General features: G+C 34.3%; 1 protein-coding gene across 4 annotated transcripts in view; it reads left to right on the top strand.

Annotated features, from left to right (window-relative positions):
• Positions 1-26362, top strand: part of SPAG16 (sperm associated antigen 16) — a 1430359-nt gene that overhangs the window by 91672 nt on the left and 1312325 nt on the right. For all 4 annotated transcript variants that reach the window (XM_007501789.3, XM_056807933.1, XM_016425102.2 and 1 more), the window contains 2 exons: positions 4088-4205; positions 9493-9562. In XM_007501789.3, coding sequence (XP_007501851.1) covers positions 4088-4205; positions 9493-9562 — 188 coding nt within the window. The remainder of the gene's footprint in view (positions 1-4087; positions 4206-9492; positions 9563-26362) is intronic.

Genomic DNA, 26362 nt, shown 5'->3' with positions numbered 1-26362 from the left:
ACATAATTAAAATGACAATCCTGCTACTTATTTAATGTCATCCCAATTAAATTACCTAATTAATATTTAATGAGCTAGATAAAATAAAATTCATTTAGAAGAACCAAAAAATCAAGAATACAAAAAGAAAAAAAACATGTAAAGGGAAGAAGTCTAGCAGTACCAGATTTTAAAGTGTATTATAAAGCAATAATAATCAAAACTATTTCCCACTTGCAAAGAAATAGAAAGGTAGTCAGTGGAACAGGATAGACATACAACAAATAGTAGTAAAATATTATGGTAATCTTTTATTTGACAAAAGTATAGCTTTAGGTTTTTGAGAAAAGAAATCACTAATTAATAAAAATTATTGAGAGGACTGGGAAGTAGTTTGGCAGAAACAAGGTAAGACCAATATCTTATACCAGTCACTAAAATGAGATAAAATAAGTACATGACAAAAAAGACAATAATAAATAAATTAGAAAAACAAGGAATATATTACCTATCAGATTTATGGATAGGAGAGTAAATATATGAGTGATACCACTACTAAGCTCATACATTAAGGAGATCAGTGACAAAGGAGTAGGACCCATATGTACAAAGATATTTTTAACACCACCTCTTGCTATAGCAAAGAATTGGAATATAAAGGGTGCCCATCGAGTGGAGAGTGACTCAATAAATTAATGGAATATTATTGCATTATGAGAAAGAACAAAATGGATGATTATAGGGAAACATGGGAACACTAGTATGAAGTGATAGAGAATAAAATGAATAGGACCCTGGGAACAATTTTTGTAATAATAAAACTGTAGCACTGTTAAAACAGCTTTGAAAGCCATGAGGACTGTGATCAAAGCAATGAACAATCCAAAGGCTGATGATCTACTCATCTCCTGACAGGTGATGGATGCAAAATGTAGGGTGAGAAATATTTTTGTACAGGGTCAAGGTATGGATTCGTTTTTCTTGACTATACTTATTCACAATGGAGGATTAAAAAAGTTTTGAGATTTGTGAGAGAGAGGACATTGAATGGTAATAATAGCAAAAATGGAAAAGAAACAAAGAGTCATTGAAGAACTTAAAAACAGAGAAGAGAATGGAGAGAGATATGGTCAAGCTGGATAGTTTTAAAACATGGTAAATTTAATATATACTTTAAAAGAGCAAGCTGAAATAGAGGCAAGATTTCACATGTTATATTCTGTCTACTTTTCACATGGGAATGTTCATGATAATTGGTGTTTGCCTAATATGGATTAATAAAAACAAAGAAGAAAAAAAGGATTGGTCACAGAAGGAGATGAAGGAAGACTAGTGTCACCAAAGCCAAGGGAAGAGAGAATATCTGGGAAGGGGCAATCCATACTACCAAAAGTTGAAGACAGATCAAGGAGAATGAAATCTGAGAAAAAAAACATTGGATTTAATTCCAAGATTGTTATTTCTCAGCAGAGTGGTGAATTATAGATGCAGATTTCTTTTTTTTTTACAAGGGAGGTTTTTGGAACAAGGGAAAAGGTTTGTTATAATTTTTTTTTTAAATTAAAAAAAAACAGTTTTAACTCCCACTTGTTTCACTGCCAGTGCCAACTCCCAAGATAGAGAAGCTTAGTACAAGTAATAGGACTATCAGCTCACAGTTGCAAGGTGATTAGTCTTTTTTAATTTAATTTTTATTTTTTCCCAAGTACATATAGATATAATTTTTAGTAATTGTTTTCTGACATTTTGTGATCTGTTTTCTCCTCCCTTTCAACTCTTCCCCATCCCCAAGGAGGCAGGTAATATGATATAGGTTGAGCATGTGTTATCTACAATACCCATTCACATGTTTGTCATATTGACAAAAAAAAAGATGCATATTGTTTCTACTAGAGAAAAATTCATGGAGAAAATAAAGTGATGGACAATATGCTTCAATCTGCATTCAGACTTGAATGTTCCTTCTTTGCTAGGATATTTGGTCTTTAAAGAATTATGTCATCAGTTCAGAAGAATCAATATTTCTGTGGGCGTATAGTTCACAATTCATTGCCTAATGTGATAGAGTGGATGTTTGTTGTTGTTTAGTTGTTTCAGTCATGTCCAATTTTTCATGGCCTCATTTGTTTTTTTTTTTTTTGTACTGGGATACTAGACTGGTTTATCATTTTCTTCTCCAGATTATTTTGAAGATGAGAAAACTGAGGCAAACAGGGCCAATTGCCTTGCTCAGGCTCTCTTAGCTAATAAATGTCTGAGGCTGCATTTGAACTTAGGTCTTCCTGAGTCCAGGCCCAGAACTCCAGATACTGTGCCACCTTGCTGCCCAATGTGGTGACTAGAAGGCTAGAACTGAAGACAGGATAACCTGGGTTTATATTTTGCTTCTGGAACTTAATTAGATAGTGATGAGAGACAAATCACATAGATTCTCTAAAGCTGTTTCCTTCTCTTTAATAGCATTAATAATGCCCATTATTAGTAATACTTGTTCACAGAGTTGTAAGGCTCAAATAAAATAATGTATGTTAAAGGCTTTACAAATTTTAAAACTGTTTTATTTAATGTTGAAAGAGATGTGGCCCCCATTAATATAGTAATAAAGCAGTATAGAACCCTGCCATGGAAAAAGAACTGAGACTTTTGTCTAGTTTGAGTCTTTTGGGAGGGAAACTTACTGCAGGGACTAGGGTCATTTCCTTGACCAACCTGATTGACCAGTGGTTTGAGCATTAGGGAAACCTGCTGATATATCTGTTAGGCCACTTTGAAGTTCAACTATTTAGGTACCACATTCTACCTCAGCTGATATGTGGAGAGTTTTTTTTTTTCTCTAAATCAGTATATAGGTCTGTCCAATGTGGCAAACTTTTATGTTTTCATAATCTTTAAAAAAATGATTAATTGTAAATTGTTGAAGAAGCTCAAAAATGATACAAGCTTACCAATGTTGAAACCTATTTTTCTACTAATAGAAAATGATTATGTCATTTATACAATTATAGTCACTTTAAAAATTATCAGCAGGCAAAAATTGGAACTTGCAAAGCAAACAAATTAGGAAATGATTCTTTAAATGGAAGCATCTCTTTGAATAGTAAGAACTCCAACTGAATTTTACAATCCCTAATTGATTTTGGAGGGTATTTCAGTAGAAAAACAAATATGTAACATTAAAGCTTTTTAGGAATAATAAAGGTCAAGAGAGAAGCAACCACATTTAATGGAATCAGGAAAAACTGAGTTCAAGTCCTACCTTTTAAACAATCACTGTGTGACCCAGGGCAATTCTCTTAACCTCTTAGTTCCCCTGTCAACTCTAGAAATTGGGAAGGAAATAGTCTGAAATGAATTTCAACTTTTTGAGTTTCCTAAATGGAAGAAAACTATCAACAGCAAAAATTCAATGAGGAAATTATTCAATGTAAAAATAAATTTAATTTTACCAGATTTTCAAGGAAAATATACATTGAATATACTCTCAACTTAATTTATCCCAGGAAAACTACATTTTGGTTTCTTTCTTATCAACTTTCTAATATATATTGACATTTTAAAAGTTATTATCCTATGCTAAATTTAAAAAATTCTACAATGTAATATAGCAGATTATTTTCATATTTAGTTTAATTTTATCAGTATTCCTTTTTAAGCTATTTTAGTTCAATATATGGGGGAACTTAATTTTATTTTATAGTTTTCATGCAGTTTTATAGTTTGTTTCAGCATAGATAGAATTTTTTTCTCCAGTTGTCTATATTTTATATTCTTTTTGAAACTAATTTCTGAGCTGAATGGAAAATACAGGGTTTTTTTTCTCTCTATTGCAACAAACAGCAGACATATACCTTAAAATGTAGTCAAACATAGCAAAAGATTTTGGTAGGAAATATAGAACTAGTTACCTCATGACTAATGTGCTTTTTTCCATACTGCCTGGGAGAGGTTGCATGCAAAATAACACTTGCTATCTCTTGTGTGGTGACCTTTGTATAGTTTATTTGTGATCCTGTGCAAAAAAAAAAAACAAAAAAAACCTATTTAGATGGAAATCACTGATTTAACTCAATTGCCCTTTAAAATGCAATTGGCCTTTTATTTTTCGTAGGTTGAAGTTACATTATGCATCATATGAGCCAACTATAAGGGTGTTGCATGACAGGCACCATATTTTACTGAGGCAGAAAATGCTTACCTCCTTGGAAAGAGACAAAGCAGTTGGGCAGGTAACGAGATGATTAGTCAAAGCTACCACAGAAAGATTCTCCTCTACTCCCAAAACTTATTTCCATAGAATTTAGGGAAAAGAAAGCATTGCTGTATTCTCCAAGATATATTAAAATAATTTCTCTTATTAATTGTGCCTTTATTAAAAAAAAGGATTTGGAAGCATTCTTACCAATATCTTTTAGCCATTCAAATATATAGTTCCATTGGCATATATTATATTTCTTAGCCTATAAAAGCAGAATTTTTCACGACTATGTATGTGTTATTTCCATAAACAGATACTTTATATGCCTTGTTAATAATGAGGGCTTGCATTGTATTGCACTTTGTGGTTACAAAGAGTATGAGAGATTTAGCATCTTGTTATAAATGTGATTCTTAGTCATCCCTACCGATAGGTTGTTTAGTGTATTGTTTTTTAACCCATTCAAGACTTCTTTCAGACTCATTCACTTCCAGGTTTCCACATAGACTTAGGAGAAATACGAGAGAGGGAATGTGGGTTAAATCAAAAAAGGCAAAGATTAGAGTAGACTTCTGTGCCAGTGCGAGCCCTGGAAGTCAGTTCAGTTAAGCCATCGTTTGCCAAGTGTCTGCCAGGTGCAAGCAAAATTTTAGATACAAAAGTGAAAAAAAAAAGATTCTTGCCTTCAGGGGCTTAAAGTCTAATATTAATAGCAAAACATATGATATAAGGTAGAATGTAGTCAAAGGAGATATACTGACAATGCTCCAGGGCAAAAAAAAATGAGAAGGGAAAGAATATTTTCTGTTTGAGAAGTCAGGAAAGTTTTTTTTTTTATAATTAAGAAGGCAAGTAAATTGAGCCTTGAAGAGACAAAATGATTTTGAAAGGTGAGATGAGACTGCGCTGCTGAGATTTAAGGATGGCCGGGACAGAGAACATACTTGAAGGAAAATATTATAGATTCATTTGGAGCTGGAAAGTAGATAGAAAGCTTTAAGTTTCAGGTGAAAGTCTCTTTTCTAGGCCAGTGATTATCAAACATTTTGGTCTTGTGACCCTCTTATATTCTTTTTTTATTTAACTATAGAATTTTTAAATTTTAGTATCAATACTGTGAATTAGTTCCAATGCAGAAGAGTGGTAAGGGCCAGGCAGTTGGAATTAAGTTACTTGCCCAGCATCACAAAGCTAGGACGTGTCAAAGGCCCTCTTTATATTCTTAAAAATTATTGATGACCCCTCAAAGAGGTTTCTTCATGTAGATTATATCTATTGATAATTACTATACTAGAAATTAAAAGTCCTACTATTGTTATAAAATTAGATTTGACTTCATAAATCCCCCAAAGAGTTTTGAGATTTCCCCAAGGATCCGTGGACCACAATTTGAGAATTGCTGCAAAGGTAGCTAGTTTTTGAGCAGAAAAGTTACATTGTCAAACTTTTGAATTAGGCAAATTGACAGTTATGGGAAGGATAGCCTGGAGAAAGGAGAAATTATAAATAAGGAGAATAGTTAAGAGGCAGATAAAACAGTCTAAGTAACACGTGATGAAGTCCTGAACCTAGGATAGGGGAATGCAAGGGATGTTTGTTGTGAAGGTAGAAGCATCCAAACTTTATTGACAGTGAAGAAAAGGAAAGAGTCAAAAGTGACCCTGAAATCTCAAGACTGACTATAATGATTCTGGTATTGTTAAAATTAACAGAAGAAAAGTTGAAAGAATGCCAGGTTTAAGGTGAGCAGAAGGATGTTATTTTAGTTTTGGATATATGGAGTAAACTATTGGTAGGACATTTTGGTAAAGATATATAGAAGGCAGTTGGAAATGATATACTTGCCCAGGGCAAGATGAAAAGCTTCCCATATAGTTTTGAGAGATATCTGAATAAAGGTGGCATAATTGTACCCAGAGGAATGGATGAGATCACCTAATTTTTTAACTTCTCTGTGTCTTAATTTCACAGTAAAATAGGAATAATAATTATTATACCTACCTTATAGAGTTTCTGAGAAAAAAGAGAAAACATTAAGTTTTAAATAGAATTACATAAATATATTATTATGATTTTGGCTATGATTTTATTAAAATGGATGTCATATTATTTCTACACTGAATAGACTGTCTAGTTCTAGCCTAATTCTAAGCTTCAAGCTCAGCGCTTGTTCTCTGGTCATGTGGGCCACCAAAGTTCCAATTTGGAAAGCATTTTAAAAGAAATGCAGCACAATCCCAGAGATCAGAGTTTTGTGTGTTCTTGCATTTGGACCTAGAATTTAATCCAAGATTCATATACTTGCCTTTGGTATGCCCTAAAAGAAAAGTAAGGCATCATATTAAACCCCAAACACACATCTTTTGTAACAGCCCATAATGTTTCATTTATTTATTTATTTCTCCTAATTATAAGAGACTCTCTGGTCAATCTCTAGTTAAGACCTCTACTGCTGAAATTGAGCAAATTACCATCATTATTTGTTCTTTATTTCATTTCAGTTTATGTAGTAAGAACTATTTTTGCTATTTAATTCTTGAGTGCCTTAAATATCATGTATGTATTTTTTATTCAAAAATTAGCTGTCAGGCATATAGAATAGAAAATATATCTAGAAACATGAAAAGTATCTACTCTCCTCATCAGAAATGTATCAGCCAGAAGCTGTGAACCTCCAGCCCAACCCCTCAAGCTCTAAAGTAACTGTTTCTAAGAAGATTTTTGTCCTTAAACTGAATAGCTTTGGTGTTCTGGCTTAAGTTAGATCCAGGGACCCTGAAATCCTTCTTCCCTTTCTGGTGGAAATCAACTCCATGTTTTTGTGAGAAATACCTCAGGAAACTACTAGTTTGGCTTCAGCCAAAATGAAGGTTTTCATCATCTTTTCCCAGAGCCATGCTGGCAGTACCACTATCTTCTTTTTATTCCCTCAATTTTTTTCTTCAGTTGGATCACATTCCTTAGCTAATTTTGGAAATCAATGGGAAAAGATAATTAATTTTATAGAATTTACTTTGAAAACTTTTTCCAAGAATATTTATTTTACTCACTTACATATACTTGTATTGTTTATGGAACTGAAAGTGAAAATGGACATTACTCTCAGATGTCATTGATAAAATTTTATGATTATATATGCTTCAAAGAGTAGAAGCAGAAAAATCAAGATAATTGATAATCCAACAGTTTATAGATTTTTTCTTTTATCCATGCCTTTGTACTTTTAAATAGAGCAAAGTTTTATAGTCTCAAAATTTATTCTTAACAAAATTAAGAAATTTAATTTTTATTATAAAATTTACAAAAAGATCAAGGAATCAGTTCCTTTTCTACAACCCTATTTTTTTCATGATCAGACATATTGAGAATAAATAATTGCCTTTTAGGACTGTTAGCACAGTTGTTGTTTTTTTTTAAGTCTCACACTTTCAAGCTTTTATTATTTTCACTAATTAACAAAAGGCAACAAATATTCCACAACAAAGATAAACTTCTTTCATACCTCCTCTTGAAGTTGGAAATAGTAAAGTCTTTGAATTTCTAAGGCTGTTCATTATCAACATGTAAAAAATAAAACAATAGTATAGTATGTAAATTAGGAAAATATTTAAGCATAGTATATACAATAGCATATACTGTCAATTAAAAGAAAGATTTGCTGTATTCTTAAAGATAAATTGTAGTGTTGATAAATCTAATAATTGAAAGTTTAATCAGAACTTTAAATTGACATTCCTTTTATTTCTAATGACAGGAACATTTGACTTTAGAAATGGATTTTAGATGTCAAATGAGCAATGAATTCCTGTTCTATGACTCAATAAAAATCTGATGAAATCCACTTGACTTCAAAAGATAGCTTAGTTGTTTTAAAGGACATTTCATGAAAATGAATCTATCTCTTAAGTTTAATGAGATGATAATCACAAATAAAGAAAAAAGTTGCTAAATCACTGATAGGCTAGAATTGGTAGAAAGGACAGAAAAAATTACATCAAAGTGTTGTTTTGGCATAGTTATCTATCTATATTAGAGGAATATAAATTTTTTAACCTTAACTTTCCATCTTAGAATCAATACTGGCTATTGGTTCCAAGGCATAAGAGTGGTAAAGGCTAGGCAATGGGGGTTAAGTGACTTGCCCAGGGTCACACAGCTGGGAAGTGTCTGAGGCCAGATTTTAACCTAGGACCTCCCATCTCTAGGCCTGGCTCTCAATCCACTGAGTTATCCAGCTGCCCCCAGAGGAATATAATTTTTAAAGATTGAGTTATTACAGAAAACCTAAGTGTAATTTTGTGGTTGGCCAATCTATTCCATCAACCAACACAAATTTTCCTTAATATAAAATATATTTAATCCTATGGAGAGCCTTTGTTGGCAGAGTATCTAACTGAAAGTATTTATTAAATTTTGAATAAGCCCTTAAATAGTAATACTTGCCCCCTAGCTTGTAGACATGCTATAAGACTAAAAGAAGTATAATAATATGACAATTTAAAATCAGAAGAAAGATCTCACAGAACAAAGTGGTATATTATAAATGTCCAACAGTGTGATATAATGGAAAGAGCACTGCATTTGGAGTCAAAATATCTTGATTGAAATCTTGGCTTGCAACATCTAGTCATGTGACTGGGAGAATGTCACTTATCCTTTCTGAGTATGTTTCCTCTTTTATAAAAAAGAGAAGATCACTCTAGTAATAGCTACCTTTCAGGGATATTGTGAGGATTAAATGTGATAGTGTTTTACTTTATAAACCTTAAAGCATGAGATGAAGACAAGCTGTTAATAAAACTAACAAAGTTTTTGATTTATAAAATCATATGAATTATTGTTAGTTCAGGTACTTTTGTAAAGGGTTCATTTTTCAAGGCTTTGATCCCAATTAGGGAATTGAGTCAGGGTAAATAATTATCCCTCTATCTGATATCATTACTCAGAGATGACCTTGTTTTCTCAAAAATTTTGCCATATAGGTATAAGTTCTAGCAGGATACTATAAAATTAAAATCTCAACTTTAAGAATGGATCAGTCATGTACTTGGAGAATAGTGTCATTCGAATTTTGCCCAGAAGGTGATAGATAATTCAACTCTTTCAGCTCTCTAAGATCATATACTGTGTTGTAGGGAATTGCAATTTAAATCAGTGGAGTGATGACCCATATTAATAGATCCTTGAAGTTCTGAAGTAAATAAGCATTATAATTCATTTGGATTCTTTATGATTAGATTAAGCCTATTTAGGTCATATGTTAAATTTTGTTAACAATACAAGAAACACTAACTTCTGGCATCTGTTTTATTCTTTAGATTACAGGACTTCAGACAACCTTAAGGAATTTGGAAACAGGACATACTCTCCAGGTCCCTGAGATTAGAGGTAAAAACAAAATTTGTAAATGTATCTTCAAACTGAAGTATCTTTCTTTTTTTAAACAAAAAAAATGTTTACATGATAAAAAATATTTTTCATGGCATAAACAGTTCAGTGAGTATATGAAAATGAGAGCTAAGTAAGAAAATTTAGAGGAAGGTGGCTATATTTAAGTCAGTGGAGAGAAGAAAAGGGAATATGGTTCAAAAGAGAGAGAGAGAGAGAGAGAGAGAGAGAGAGAGAGAGAGAGAGAGAGAGAGAGAGAGACAGAGAGAGAGACAGAGACAGAGAGAGAGAGAGAGAGAGAGAGAGAGAGAGAGAGAGAGAGAGAGAGAGAGAGAGAGAGAGAGAGAGAGAGAGAGAGAGAGAATTCTAAAATGTAAAAGCCCAGAAAAGAGAAAATATTAAAAAAGAAAACAAACAACTCAAGGACTATAAAAGGACCTTTCTGAGGAACTCTGGATGACTATGAACTGAAAAATGGAAGAAAAATATAAAACTAAGAAAGAGCATAATAGAATGGGATAAATCTGTAAGAAGAGTGTCAGGAATGTTAAAGCTGAAAATAATCTCATGCCTCTCCTCACAATCCTAAGGACAACAAAAAATATGTATTTTAAATTTCTTTAAAGCTGGGAAGATTTCTGTACTAGATAAGAGGCTGAGTTTAAATCAGCTCCTGGTTATTTCCAGTTCTAAAGTTTAGCACTTCCATAAATTGTTTCATTACAGTGATTAAAATAACATAATGGTATATTAATTTAATGACTCCTTTTATGAAATTGACTTCAAAAAGTTGCCAATTTTACAACCATACATTAGCTCCAATCATATGTTGTTTTGATATTCAGAACTAAAAACGCTATGCCCACTTTTAAGACATTTAAAGGGGTTTAACTTTTTATTTACTGGGAACACTTCAGTGTTACATTATGAAGTAACTATTAACTAAGTTTTTAGTCAACCTCTTTCTTTTGAGGGCTGCATCATCATTCTAATTAGCCTTAACAACTTGTAGTTATGCTTGACTCTTCTCTTTATTTTACCTCTCCTCTTATTTTGCTAATTACCAAATCTTATCTTGTTGTCCTCCCTCAGTATCTCTTTCCTTCTTTCCATTTACATAGATAGTCCCTGCTCTAATTGTAGCACTTATCACTTGGCCTCCTAATTATATACATATCACCTGACATTCAATTTAATTTAATTTAATAAGCCTTTGTAAATCAGCTATGTTGATAGGTTCTAAGGTTACAGAGACAGAGGGATCCCTTTAAGAAGCTTACATTTTACTACAGGGAAAGAACACGTACACATTATAAGAAAATACAAAATATATAAAAATACTCTTTTTTGTAGAGAGACCACAAGTTGAATATGGACAGTTTGTTAACAGTAGTTTCCAGTGGCCACAATAAGAGAATGAGATAATGACAGCAGAGCAATGGGATCAACACATGTATGGGGATAAGGAAGGGAAGTGAGGAGAGAAAAGGGTATTAAAAAAAATTAAAGAATTATAATCTAGACAGCCAACCACTCAGAATAACAAAATTTCTGAATCAAGCTATAAAACAATAGATTGGAATACCCTCTTCAGTAAAGAAGATAAAGTTAATTTGATTATTAATCTCTGAGAAAAAAAGTACTTTTTGAAGCTAGCAGAGCAGAAGTTCCATCCATGGTCCTGCTTATGCAGTCAATAATGGTGAGAGTTTTAGGGTTATGCAGGTTATAATGGGATGAGACATGATTTTTTGGTTATCACTGTCACCCAGCTTGACTCTCCCCAAGGTCTTATGTAATGGATTACAGAAATCTTTTTTTTAGCATGGTTCTTTGTGTGTAATAAGCACTTAATAAATGTTAATGTTAAGTTTTCCTTTTTAAAAGATAAACAGTAAATTTGCTATATACAAAGTTGTAGTTTCACTTTCTTTAAAGTTGTTCATTAAACACTTTTTCATTATCTGAATTTTCCCCTAAGAATTCCACATGCATATATTTATACCATTTATGCTATTTTACAACCCTAACTTGGCACTTATTGACTCTTGGCTATCATTTTAGTAGTTTCATTTTTATTAACCTGGTGTAATTAATCCCATAGGAATTATTCTAGATTCTGTCTACAATCCTTTAAATCCTTTAATCTTAATGTCCCTTCTCCTAGCTTTGCCTTTTCATGGCAACAAATCTTTATATCTTTCCTTTCATTCTTCCTGCCATTCTCAGAGAAAGATTTCTATCTCTTTTCTGAACTTGCCCATCTACCTTCAGGTTTGGCCATATATTCTCTTATCACTGAATAAAAAGGGAAGAAATCTCAAGAAGTTTCTTAGTCTGTATCTCATGTTCTTATATAGAAAATGAGGGGTTGCACATTTGTTGCCCTTTTTTGTTCAAACATTCTATGATTCCAGCTTCCTTAATGAGGTCATAGAAGAAACAAGCAAGCTTGATTTAAACATCAGCCTTTTCAGACTTCTCTGGGTCAGCAAGAATTGCTTGAGGGAAGATCTCAGTCTTTCCCTCAGAGCTCCTAAATGGAGCTTCCATATCCAATTCTTTTTCTCTCATGTCTTTGACATGTCTTTCTAGCCTCTAGGTATATATCATCAGCCATCATTGTGTGAGCATGCACAACTGTCTTATTGGACTATGTCTAACTGGAGAGTCAGAGGTAAGGATTGATTGAGAGCACCTGGTTAAGAGCTATATTTTTCATTATTTATAATTTATGATATATTCTCTTTCAATTATTGGTTCATACAGGAGAAATAATTTCTTTTTTATAATTAAATTTTCCTTGAATTTAGGGAATAGAATTTTCATAATTATTGAAGAAGGATTGTTTTCCATAGCTTTGTATTTGATTCTATCTCTATGATATATCTTACATTTATTCCTTTGTCTCTACCTTTTATGGCTATCATCCCAGTTCAGGAGCTTATTAACTCTTTTTTTTTCCTTTTGAGCCCTGATAATTTTTTTAATTTACAAAAATGATACAATGAATACAAATATTAATCTTTGGGGACTAAAACATAAAGTTGACATCTACCAACATATTGGGAAAATAAGAGCAATTTACAATATAGAGTCCCTAATGAATGGACTATTTTCTTCTTAAATCATTAATTTACTAAATAACTGTACTTGTATTTAATACAGCATCTTGGAGGATAATACCATTAGAGGAGGTATAACACATGTAGAAACTGCTTTCAGGCCTTCCACCCTATTAAACTTATCCTGCTGTTAAGTGAATTATATTAATAGCACCATCTCTTGCTAGAGCACCTGTCACCAGGACACTTTCAGTGTACTTTAGATTTGATTTTACAGCAGGTACATGAGTTAAGTAGAAAGAAGATACCTTAATTTTATAGATTATAAGACTAAATCTCCCTTTTATTTATTAATGGAATTTATTTACATACAAATATATCATCCCTTTCCTCCCCTCCCTGCATCATAGAAGGCATCATCCAGAAGACAGATATGTAGATGTAGATTATATCTTTCATGTTTCCATTTTTCAGTTCATTCTCTGGAGGCTACATTCACAAGTTTGCACATTAGCTCTTACCAAGACAATTACAATAATCATCTATTTGCATTTCTTTCTTCAATCTGTCCTCCACATAGCTGCCAAAACAATCTTCCTGCAGCATAAATTGGACCATGTTACTTTTGGACTCAATACCATTTGAGGTTCCCTCATGCCCCCTCATGAGAAAATGCAAACTCTTTAGTTTAATATTTAAATCCCTTAATACTCTGCTCTAGTCTTCCTTATTTCACATTTTATAGTTACTAGACCAGACAAACGACTGCTTGGTAAGCCATTTCCTGAGCTTGGCTATCTTAATGAATACCTACTAGGAACACGTTCTTTCCTAACCTCCACCACTTAGAGGCTCTGCCTCCTATCACAGTTCAACTCTTATGCCATATCCTATAGGAATGTCTTCCTAACCCTTCATTGTCAGAGTTCTCTCCTTTAATGATCATAAAACATATATGCATATACATGTATTTTATGTATATACACACATATACTTTACTAAAACATATCATATGTAAATGTATCCAAACATAAATATGTGTTTAAATATGCTTTACATATAGACAGCTAGTTGGGGTAGTGAATAGAGCACTGGAAGAATTAAATTCAAATTCAGTTTCAAACATTTACCATCTGTGTGACCCTGGACAAGTCACTTTAGCGCTGCTCACCTCAGTTTCCTCAACTGGGATATGAAGATAATAATAGCACTGACCTTGTAGAGTTCTTGTGAGGATCAAATGAGATCAAATGAACACCTAACACCATGCTTAGCACACAAATAAATGTGTTTGTTTCTAAGTGTTATATGTAATTGCTGTTATTCCATGTCAGTACTGTAATTCCAGGGACCGTTCTCTTTCTTTTTAGAGTCTCAGTAGAGGCTACTCTGTCTTTCCACTGCCTCATCAATGACATACCCCAGTGAGGAGAGGATAGACACACTCATTTTTTTTTATCATAGCTTCTTCTAATACATAATTATTCTGCTATCATTCAATAGCCCTAATCACTATTGTAACTGCGAAAATGTGGGTTTCAAGACTGTGAATTGCCAAAACTGTAAAGATATTTTTAGTGTCCTGATTTTATATTAAAAATAAGTGGTCACTATGGGAAAATTCCCAAATATGAGAGAGAGAGAGAGAGAGAGAGAGAGAGAGAGAGGAAATAGTAGGAAGGGTTAGGCCAAATGGCCTAGGCCTGAGCCTTAAGAGAGAAAAAAGGAAGAAAAGAGAAGAAAAAAAACCAGTGCTCGATATTGACCTCTAGTGGCCAAGAGGCAGCACTACAACTGGGAGAGATAAGTGGCATGGTTAAGGATGGTTTAAAAAAAAAGAAAGAGGGCTAGGACTCTCCTATCCAAGGCAAAGAGCCTGGTGGAGGCTGGGGAGGGGGGCAATCAGCTGTCTAGCAGGGAAAGGGAAGCTTATACTAATCAGCTAGAATGAAGATTAGGGCAGGAGAAGCAGCAGAAGCAGCAGCAATGAGGTGGTGGGGGGCCAAGCTGGAACTAGCTCTGGCTAAGAGAAAACCCAATAGTGGCTTTGGGCCCTGAGTAAGACTAGGCTATAGCACCAGTGTGGGCCAAGGTGCTGTGGCTGAGGCAGTGGTGGAGCTGCAGGGCAGCCTGGGTGTAAAGATACTCATATACTCACAGCTGCCAGAGGCTTGGAAGATGGGAGGAGAGCACGAGGAATGAGCCACAGCTGGGTGGCTGGAGAAGGGGGTTGAAAACTACCAGTAGAAAAGCTGTTTTGCTTGCAAACCAGCAATTTAAACTGCTGAGTTGCTTGGCTGTAACCAGGCTGCAAGCATTAAAGAAAAGGAAAAAAGAAAAGCCAAGTTCTGGAATCCTTTCCTGGGTTGCCAAAATTATAAAGATTAAAATTAATATCCAGTACTCAAAGTATTAAATTTAATAATATTTATTAAATATTTATCTTGAAGTATAAGGAAGTAAGGATAGCAAAAACTAAAAAGCTACTCCTCCCTCTCCCACCATGGAACCAGAGAGCCCACATGGGCAGAAAAATAAACTGCAACCCAGTAAACATAGCAGCAGTCTAGACACGGCACACTTCCTCTCCCCAGCACACACTGATATAGACTACCTCAAAATTCCTTAAAAATCATCTTCAGAAGAACGGAGGAACTGTACAATAGGGCTCAGCATTGAAGGTACGGAGGATTTGGGCATTTTCACACTATAAGAGGTAGAAAAAGCTCCCACCAAAATGTGAGCCTATCCACCCTCCCCCACCCCACCTATGGAGCCAGAGCTAGCACATGCCAGAAGCAGCAAGTGAGCAAGGGCACCTCTAGAGTGAGGAAGGAGCACCTCTAGGTCCTTTGGAACTGACTAGGACCATCGGGAACCTACCCCTGAAAGCAGCTAGACTGGAAACCCAGGAGAGGGAGGGAGTGCAGACCTAAAGTGCTCAGGGCCAGCAAGCGCCAGAACCAGCAAGCGAGTGAAGGGCACCTCTAGAGAAAGCAAAGGACACTTCTAGGTCCTTGGGATCTGACTAGGACCACTTGGTACCTACTCCTGAAAGCAGCTAGACTGGAAATCCAGGTGGGCAGGGTGGTGCAAACCTTGGGCACCCCTGGGAAGGTAGTGCAGAGAAGAGCTGCAAAGGACTACAGAGATTTGAGAGCTTGCCTCTGGCAAAATCCTTGCTCCATAACTCCATACACAGAGAACCTGCCCAGCTCACTCAGATTTCTGACTAAAAAGTGAAGGTAAAACATCCATAGGGATGGATAATTGCATACAGGAGCCTCAAAATCCTACCAAAAAAACCCAAAAACAAACAAAAAAAGGACAGTGACCCTCAAAATGTTTTACAGAGGAAAAACCCAGGCTACAGAGGAATTGCAGGATGAAATTCAAACAAAGGCAAAACTTTCTTTAAAAAAAATGGAAATTGTTCAGAAGCTCTGGAAGGATTTAAATTGGAGCTTATCAAAAAGATGGAAGCCTTCTGGCAAGATAAGTGGGAAATGGTTAAAAAACAACAACAACAACATATCATAGCTGAATACCAAAAGGTTAAAGCAGAAAATCAGGCCTTGAGGACCAGAATTGAGCAACTGGAAACCAACGATCTTGCAAAACAGCAAGAATTAATGAAGCAAAGGCAAAAGCCTGACAAAATAGAAGAAAACATAAAATATCTCACTAAAAATCTGATGGATCAGGAAAACAGGTCAAGGAGAGACAATTTGAGAATCATTGGTCTACCTGAAAAGGCAGAAATAAACAGAAACCTTGACATCTTACTACAAGAAATCATCCAAGAAAACTGCCCTGATATTCTTCAACGATGGGGCAAAATAGACATTGAAAGAGTTCACAGAACACCCTCTACACTAAATCCTCAAAAGACGATTCCCAGAAATGTAATTGCCGATTTCAAGAACTTTCAAGCTAAGGAGAAAATTCTACAAGAAGCCAAAAAGAGGAAATTCAGATACCAAGGAGCACCAATCAGGATCACACATGACCTGGCAGCTTCCACAATAAAGGACTGCAAGGCCTGGAACACAATATTCAGAAAGGCAAGAGAACTGGGTTTTCAACCAAGAATCACCTATCCATCAAAACTGACTATATACTTCCAGGGGAAAGTATGGGCATTCAACAAAATAGAAGATTTTCAAGTATTTGTAAAGAAAAGACCAGAACTAAGTGGAAAGTTTGATATCAAAACACAATGATCAAGAGAAACATGAAAAGGCAAATATGAAAGAGAGGGAAAAGGAGAAAAATGTTTTTTTTATTCAAACTCTCTTCTTTAAGGGCTACAATTAGATCAAAATATATATTAATATATGGGGAAATGTTATTTGTAACTCAGAAATTGTATTCATTATTATAGTAATTAGAAGAATCACTCGTAGGAAAATATTGGGGCATTGTGGACTATAAAATGATATGCAAAAAAAGAAGAGTGGTGGGGGGAAATAGATTATGGTACCAAGAGATACTTGAAGAAATAAATTAAAAAGAATGATCTTTGTCACACAAAGATACACATGGAAAGGGGAGGGGAAGAATACTATTATAAGAGGGAGAGGAAGAGAGTGCTAATAGGTAATACTCAAACAATACTCTCAATGAAATCAATTCTGAGAGGGAAGAGCATCTAGATCCATTGGGATCTTGAAGTCTCTCTTATCCTACAGGTTAAGGAAGATGGGAAAACTAAGGGAGTTAAGGGGAAGGGAGTACAAAAAGTGAGGGAAGGAGAGGGAGGAGGAAACTTAATAGACCCTAAAAAACCAAGAAGGGAAAAAAAAGGGAGGGGCCAGAGAGGGAAGCATATTAAGGGAGGGGAATATAGGGATTGATTAAAAGTAACCCACCGGTTTAAAGGGATATAGCAAAAGAAAGGTCAGAACTAGGAGAGGATATCAAAATGCTAGGGAATTCATAAGTGACAATCATATCTTTGAATGTGAATGGGATGAACTCACCCATAAAACATAAACGAATAGGAGAGTGGATTAGAATCTGGAATCCTACCATATGTTGTCTACAAGAAACACACCTGAGGTAGACACAGTAAGACCTATTGTGCCTCAACTGACAGAAAGAATTCAGGAGTTGCAATCAAGATATCAGACAAAGCCAAAGTACAAATAGACCTAATTAAGAGGGATAGGGAATGTAAATACATCCTGATAAAAGGGAGTATAGATAATGAGGAAATATCACTAATCAACATGTATGCACCAAATGGTTTAGAACCAAAATTTTTAATGGAGAAACTAGTAGAATTGAAGGAGGAAATAGATAGTAAAATTGTACTAGTGGGAGACCTAAATCTACCACTATCAAATTTAGATAAATCAAATAAAAAATTAATAAGAAAGGGGTAAAAGGAGAATAAAATCTCATATAAATTAGAGTTAATAGATATATAGAGAAAAACAAATAGGGACAAAAAGGAATACAACTTCTTTTCAAGAGCACATGGTACATTCACAAAGATTGACCTTATATTAGGCCATAAAAACATGGCATACAAATGCAGAAAAGCAGAAATAATAAATGCAACCTTTTCAGATCATAAGGCAATAAAAATAATGATCAGTAAGGGTACATGGAGAGCCAAATCAAAAATTAATTGGAGAATAAATAATATGATTCTCCAAAATTGGTTAATTAGAGAACAAATCATAGACACAATTAATAATTTCATTGAAGAAAATGACCATGATGTGACATCCTTTCAAACTCTATGGGATGCAGCCAAAGAAGTACTCGGGGGGGGGGGGGGAATTTATATCCTTGAGTTCATATATTAACAAATTAGGGAGAGCAGACATCAATGAATTGGACATGTAAATTAAAAAAAACTTGAAAGCAGACAAATCAAAAACCCCCAGAAGCAATCCAAATTAGAGATCCTAAAAATTAAGGGAGAAATTAATAAAATTGAAAGTGATAGAACTATTGAACTAATAAATAATAATAGAAGCTGGTATTTTGAAAAAACAAACAAAATAGATAAAGTACTGGTCAATCTAATAAAAAAGAGGAGTGAATAAAACCAAATTAACAGTATCAGGGATGGAAAGAGAGAAATTACCTCCAATGAAGAGGAAATTAAGGCAATCATTAAAAATTATTTTGCCCAATTATATGGCAATAAATATGCCAATCTAGGTGATATGGATAAATATCTACAAAAATATAAATTGCCTAGATTAACAGAAGAAGAAATAGAATTCTTAAATAATCCCTTATCAGAAAAAGAAATTGAACAAGGCATCAAAGAACTCCCTAAGAAAAAATCCCCAGGGCTAGATGGATTCACAAGTGAATTCTATCAAACATTCAAAGAACAGCTAATCCCAATACTATACAAACTGTTTGACATAATAAGTTAAGAGGGAGTTCTACCAAATTCCTTTTATGACACAAATATGGTACTGATTCCAAAGGCAGGCAGTTCAAAAATGGAGAAAGAAAACTACAGACCAATCTCCTTAATGAACATAGATGCAAAAATCTTAAATAGTGTGAACCTTAAAAGTTTCCCAGAATTATATAGCTATTAAGTGTCTAAGGTTGGATTTGAATTTAAGTCTTTCTGACTCCAGGCCCAGTGCCCTTTTCATTGCAACAGCATTTGCTTCATATTTAAATCTAGGTTTATTTATTTCTTTATCATTTTTATCTTTAAAAGAAATAAATTAGAGATATGGGTGTCATATACAGAGAGACTAAATATTTTTATTTTGTGTATTCTTCTAATGACCTTTTCTGTTTTCAGGGCATTATTTTTGAATCTGTAAATAAATCTTAGAAAATACACTTTACTTTCTTAGAGAATATATAAATGAGGTGGAAAGAAAGGAAAGGAAATGAAAGGCAAAAATAAATGATATGAGATGATGGCAGTGCCAAAAGGAGAACAGGAAATTAGATTCTGGTTGTGGCAATTCTCTAAACTCAGGGAACATGGCTCAAGTGCTAGGAAAATGCAGTAGGTATATGATGTAGGACACTCACATTGTCACATATGGGATTTGAGCTCCCAGTGGGTTTTTGGAAGCTATAATAAGAATTCCTGGGAGCTGAAGCCAAAGTCTTTTGGACAGATTATGAGAATAGGACCTGGCTTCTGGGATAGTAATCAATGGATCAATGAAGTCTAAAGCTCAAGATGAATTACAGGGCCAGTTTTTGAATTCTTTTTCTAGCCTGAAGTCTTGCCTCTGTTCACTCATGGTCAGATGTGGAACATTTGATCTGTAGCTCGAAGTAAACTTGACTGATGGGAGTGACAGCTCTGATGACTAGTGACCAATTTATCAAAAGAGTAGGGAGACTAAAATAATGTGGGATTTACTTGAATACGGAAGTAATAGAAGTTTGCTCAGAGAATAGAGCACTAGGCCTGGGGTCAAGAAGACCTGAGTTCAAATTAACTCTCAGCCACTTACTAGCTCTGTGACCCTAGGCAAAGCACTTAGTCTCTGTGTCTTCAGTTTCCTTATCTATATTATGTGGATAATAATAGCACTTGCCGCCAGAATTGTCATGAAGATCACATGAGATAATATTCATGAAGTGTTTAGAACAATGCCTGGCACTTAACAGGTACTATCTAAATGCTATCATCAAGATCATTACTGTGAATAAAATAAAAACAAAATTTGGTTGGTTGTTATCTGGACCGGCTGATCAGACCAATACATATTTGGAAGTCTCTACCACAAGTTGGTTTAGAAGCCCCTGTTAACATTTGGGGTGGAGATGTCTCTAAATTTGGGGATTTCACATTTCTTTTGGACTATTGCAATTCTGCTTTGTCATATAGCACAGCACCTTTTTGATATGGATAAGCTATGCTAGGCAGCCCTGTGCCAGTGTCTCCCATGTGTCCCAACTGATATTAAAATTCTTTAGGCAGACCTTTTGAGTGCTATATCACTTATTCTGATCTTATATGCATTGATAGATTGACTCCCACATATTTTATGCATTTTATATGTTATTACCTTATGATTGCTTCATGAATATTATGTCTTAAAATGCTACTGATATTTGACAATTTATAAAAATATATAAAAACATGTTGATTCTTGCTACCTCACAGAAATTATTCAGAAGCAGTTGCTCTTAGTGTAAATATTTTTTTGTTACCTTGCCAATACTGGAACAATTTTGGGGATGTGAGTTCTGAAGTTCTACTTTAGGTATTGTTTACTTTTTAACTGTGGCTTCTGTTGAGTCTTGCTTTTTGGAATTATATAAGTTCATGGTGCCTGTATAACATATACATTGGCTAATACAGTAATCTCTTTGCTTCTTTTATAGTTTCAGTTGTCATGATTCTTCCCTCTCTTTTAGGGGTCTATAACTTCTGGGAAATGTTATGTTGGGATTTTGGGTGAGGAAAGAACAAGATGGAACATATAAATAATTAAGATTTATTGGTTAGGAAGGGGAGGAAGGAACAGGGGTTTAGGAGAAACTTATACTAGTTATCTAACATCTAATATCTATAATATATCTAAACTTATCTTATTAAGCTAAGTAGTAAAATCCCCAATAGTCAAGTCTCACACCAGGAGTCTAATCAAATGGGTCAGAATCTTCAGTTGGATAGTCTATCTTCAATCTTCTTGATTCAAAGCTGCCAGCAACCAGATCCAAAAGATTTCTTTCCTTCTGTTGGTCTTATGAGAAAGCCTTTCCAAGCCTCAACTTCAGGTCCTTCCAGGAGAGAGATCTGATGAAGTCAGTTGGGCATAGACTCTTTCCCAGATCTCAATCCTCAGGCTCCCATGTGACCCCTAGTCATTTGTCAATGACACCCTCTGATGTCTGCATCTCTCAGTTTTTGCAAGCCATTCATCCTTTATCACATTTCCTCCTTTTGCACAATGCAAAATTTTTGCATTTGTGCACAACATAAAATACTTACCAATTACCTAAATTAATAAATCTACCCAAAATAACAAACAACCTACACTTAACTGCCTTACTCTAACTAATACTAACCAATTCTAGGGAATTTTAACAAGGAAAAAGGAAAAGGATTTAAATAATGAACAATACAAATGTCAAACAGAAACAAAATCAAAACAGCAAATAATATCAAACAAAAGATGAACATAACTACCATACAAACATCAAACTTAAAATACTCTTATCAGCTAATACAGAAAATTGTACTACTATTGCAGTACATTAACATTAAACTTAGAGAAAAAATTTTTGAAAATTAAAATAAACACAACATTGCATACGTTTTAGACTGAAAAGCAAATTCATGTAATAAATATTAGTGAGCTATGCACATAATTTACATATATATAGAGTACATACATACAACATATGCTATACCTATGAACATGCATACACATATACACTTCATATTTACACACAGTTTACTTATACACACTATAATACAATTAATTTACAATCCTATTATATACCCTATTTACATATATTTACTTATAATTTTGTTTGACATGTGATGTCGTATGTCATATGTAGTTTAGGTTGTGTAATGTATGATGTAGTACAAGCCAGTATCTAATTTTCTTATTTACTTAATCCTACCAAACTAATCCTTATCTTAAAATACTTCAGCCTAACTAGATTTCTATACCTAAACTAAATCTAAGTATGTACTTACATTTGGTTAGTAAATAACATATCTAAAGCTAATCACAACACTATTAATACCCTAACTATACATTGTTTCACTCATTTAAGAAGTGACTCAATGTAACCTAACCATGTTTATGTTTTGTCTTTATGTTTATTATGTTGTTACTTTTGCTATGTCATGTTGTTTTGCTATTTTAATGTCAGTGTTACTGTTATGTAATAGTTGTATTACTGTTGTATGCAACATACTTACTGCTACTTCAGCTCTTTCTTTCTCTTCTCACCTCCTTGAATAATCTTCTGCAATTCCATAGTAGTAAATATATTTATGTTTGTGTGTGAATAAATGCCATGTTATATTTTTACTATAATACATTACCCAAAAGTATAAATTCATTAGTCCATTTATCCTGTAATCATCTTCATTGCAAATTTCACAAAGTCCTTTAAATTGATAAATTTTCAGTCTTTTAACAATGTCCATTAATTCCTGAATTCTCCTCTTCATCTGCATTGCCATCTTCTATCCTCTTCCACAGGAATGGTCCTCTCCTTACTGATCTTTTTGACTGCAGACTCAATTTGACTGATGATTCTATTTTTCTGTAATCTCTTCTTCATTTTCTTCTTCTTCGATGACCATGAATACGCAAAACTTTTACGGAAGATGGAAAAACTAACACAATAGTGTAAGGACCTAACCAACTTTTTTGTGTTGCTGATGTTTTAGCAAATGTTTTTACATATAACATATTTCCTGGTTCGTAATTATGAAGAGAATAATCTGAAGGGCCAGTTTGAATTAATACTCCCATATCATGTAATTCTTTTAGTCTTTGTTGTAAAGCAGTGAAGTAAGAAGCAAGTTGACAATCTCCTCCTAAGAGAGATGTATAGACTGTCTTACAAGTTTTTGCTTGTAGTGGAGCATGTCCAAAGAATATTTCATAGGATGATATATGTAAATCTGCTCTTGGTCTCGTATGTAGGTAAAACAAATCCATGGGAAGAATCTCTTGCCATTTGAGATGAGTTTCAGCACAGAGCTTCCCTGCCATAGTCTTTATTTCCTTGTTTATATACTTCATTTGCCTGAGCTTTGTGGATGATAAGGCACATGATATTTTGGTGTTATTCCTAGATTTTCATAGACTCTTTTCAGGATGTCATGAATGAAATGCGATCCTTTATCAGAGTCTATTGTTAATGGTACTCCAAATCTAGGTATAATTTCCTTAATCAACATTTTCACCACAAAGCTAGCTGTATTTATATTTGACTGCAAAGCTTCAGGTCATTTGGTTAATCTATCAACAATTACCAAGAAAAACTTGTATCTTCCAGTTTTGGGCATGCTGATGTAATCAATCTGGAGACTCTCAAATGGACACTATACTAAAGGTTTACCACCTAAACCTTCTGTCTAAATGCTCCTTGATTGAATTTTTGGAAACAGAACAGCTTGAACAGATCTTATTTGCTACAGTACTTATTCCAGGAGCAACCCACTGTCTCTTTACAGTGTCAATTACAGCTTGAGTACCAAAATGAACTTTTGTTTGAATGAACTGACACAAATAGGTATACAGGTCTTTTGGTAATATGGCTTTCCTGTATCTGTTAACCATATACCATGCTCTTTTCTTGCTCCAAACTTCTCCTTCCATTTTTGTATCTTTGAGTCTACATAAGCTTTTTCTAGATCATCAGATTCTATAGTTGATAAGTTCATAACATACACTGGGGCATTTCTGGCAGCAAATTTAGCAGTTATATCAGCTCTATATCAGCTCCTTTTGCAACTGAATCTCTTCTATTAGTATGACTTCTAAAATGGATTAGAGGTAGCTATTTAGGCTTCTGGATACAATCCAACAACTCAGTTATTATTTCTGCATGAGTAATTGGTTTTGCAAAAGGAGTAATAAAACTTAATTGTTTCCAGATCTTTCCTGTAGCATGACACACTGAAAATGCATAATGTGAGTCTGAGTAAACATTTGCACGTTCATCCAGAAGACATGCTTGCTTTAATGTGACCCACTCTGCTCCTTGAGCACTAAGGTTACTAGGTAATGATCCATACCACAGTGTCTCAAATTATGTGACAATTGCAACACCTGTATATCTAATTCCATTTCACAAATATGAAGAACCATCTGTGAATAAAACCAAATCTGAATTTTCTATTGGAATGTCTTTTAAATCCATCCTTGGCATATCCACTATATCTACTACTTTTACAACATTCATGTAATTGTTCACTGTTCTTTGGCAAATCAGGAAGAAGTGGAGCTGGGTTTAATATGCTACATCTCTTCAATATGATGTTTTCACTACCTAGAAGCATAATTTCATACTTAGATATTCGTTGGACTGAATATGCTTAAGAACGAAATTTCCTCATTAGAACTTCTATTTGATGTGAACAAAATACTGTCAATGGACATCCCAAAACTAAGTCAGATGACTTCTGAACTAACACAGCTGCAGCAGCTATGCCCTTTAAAACAAGGAATTGTACCTGCAACAATTAAATCTACCTGACAACTATAGTATCTAATTGAACGATAACTTTGTCCTAAAGTCTGTGTCAGTACACCAGATGCAATTATTTTTGTCTCATTCACAAATAATTGAAAAGGTTTAATATAGTCTGGGATTCCAAGAGCTGGTTCAGATAAAATTGCTTCCTTAAGCTCACTTAAGGTTTGCAGATATTCAGGTTTGAGTTTCAGAGGTTCTGGTTCTGTATTCCTGGTTAGATCAGTTAAACATTTAGTAATTTCACTATACCCAGGTATCCATTGTCTACAGAAATCAGTTGTTCCAAGAACAGCTCTGAGTTGCTTCTTGGTCTTAGGTGCACTCAGTTTCTGGACATCAGCTATTTTTTTCTTAGTGATACTTCTGGAATCCTCTGACAACAGAAAGCCAAGATATTCAGCAGGAGGCAAAACCCACAGAAGTTTTGCTTTAGATATTTTATGTCCATGTTTATATAATTCAATCAAAAGAATCTTGCTACCTCTTAAACACACTTTAGCAGATGGAGATGCTAGGAGTATATCATCTACAAAATGTGCTATTTTACTTTCCTTGAATGTTATTGTTTTAAGATCTCTGTTCAGAATTTGAGAAAATTGTCTCGGGCTATCACTGAAACATTGTGGAAGATGAGTGTAGGTCACTGGGTACTGTCCCATGTGAAAGCAAAGATCTTTTGAGAATCCTCATGAATTGGTATTGAGAAAAATACTGAACATAAATCTACCATGTTGAAATATTTTGCTTGACTTGGAATGGATGAGATTATAGCAGCTGGGCTTGGTACTATAGGATGAGTCTTTATTACATGATAATTTACAGCTCTCAAATGCTGTATGAATCTATAGACAATTCTACCATCTTGATCCAGCATTTGCTTTTTTATTGGCAGTATGGGAGTATTGTATTCAGAGAAACACAGTATGATGATCCCTTGTTGAATTAGGGACTCAATAATAGATCTTATTCCATCTATAGCCTTCTTTACTCAAAGGATATTGAGGAACACAAGGAGCTAGTCCTTCCTTGGTTCTCACTATGACTGGAGTAGCTGATTTCAATATGCTTACAATCTGTGGAAGACATTGCCCATAAATTTTCTGGTATATCCTCAGGAATAGAATAGATGGAATCCAACTTGTTCTCTGTACTGACTGAATCTAAGAACAGCAATGGAAAAGCTTTCAGAGATTCTTCTGGGAGTTGTAATGATATATCCCCAGTGTCATTACATTTGAATAGGTGCTCGCAATTTACAAAGCAAGTCCTTCCTGAGAAGATTCATTGGACATTCAGGCATACAAAGAAATGTGTGCTCCATGGATAAAAGACCTAGAGTAATCCTTTTAGTTTGTAATTTTGCTACTCTCTCAGGTTTCCTAGTAGCTCCAATCACTTCCATAGTACCACCAGCTTTACCATCTTTAGGAAGACTTTGCAAAACTGATTTACTAGCTCCAGTATCCACCAAAAGATCATATATCTGATCCCCTATAGTTACAGAAACATAGGGTTCAGTACTTTTTGGAGGTTGGAAGTTTTCAAGAAT

The sequence above is a fragment of the Monodelphis domestica genome, chromosome 8 (genome assembly GCF_027887165.1).
Source record: "Monodelphis domestica isolate mMonDom1 chromosome 8, mMonDom1.pri, whole genome shotgun sequence".
Classification (NCBI taxonomy): Eukaryota; Metazoa; Chordata; class Mammalia; order Didelphimorphia; family Didelphidae; genus Monodelphis; species Monodelphis domestica.
Note: the sequence above shows the minus strand (reverse complement) of the source record. Positions and strands in the feature narration are given on the sequence as shown.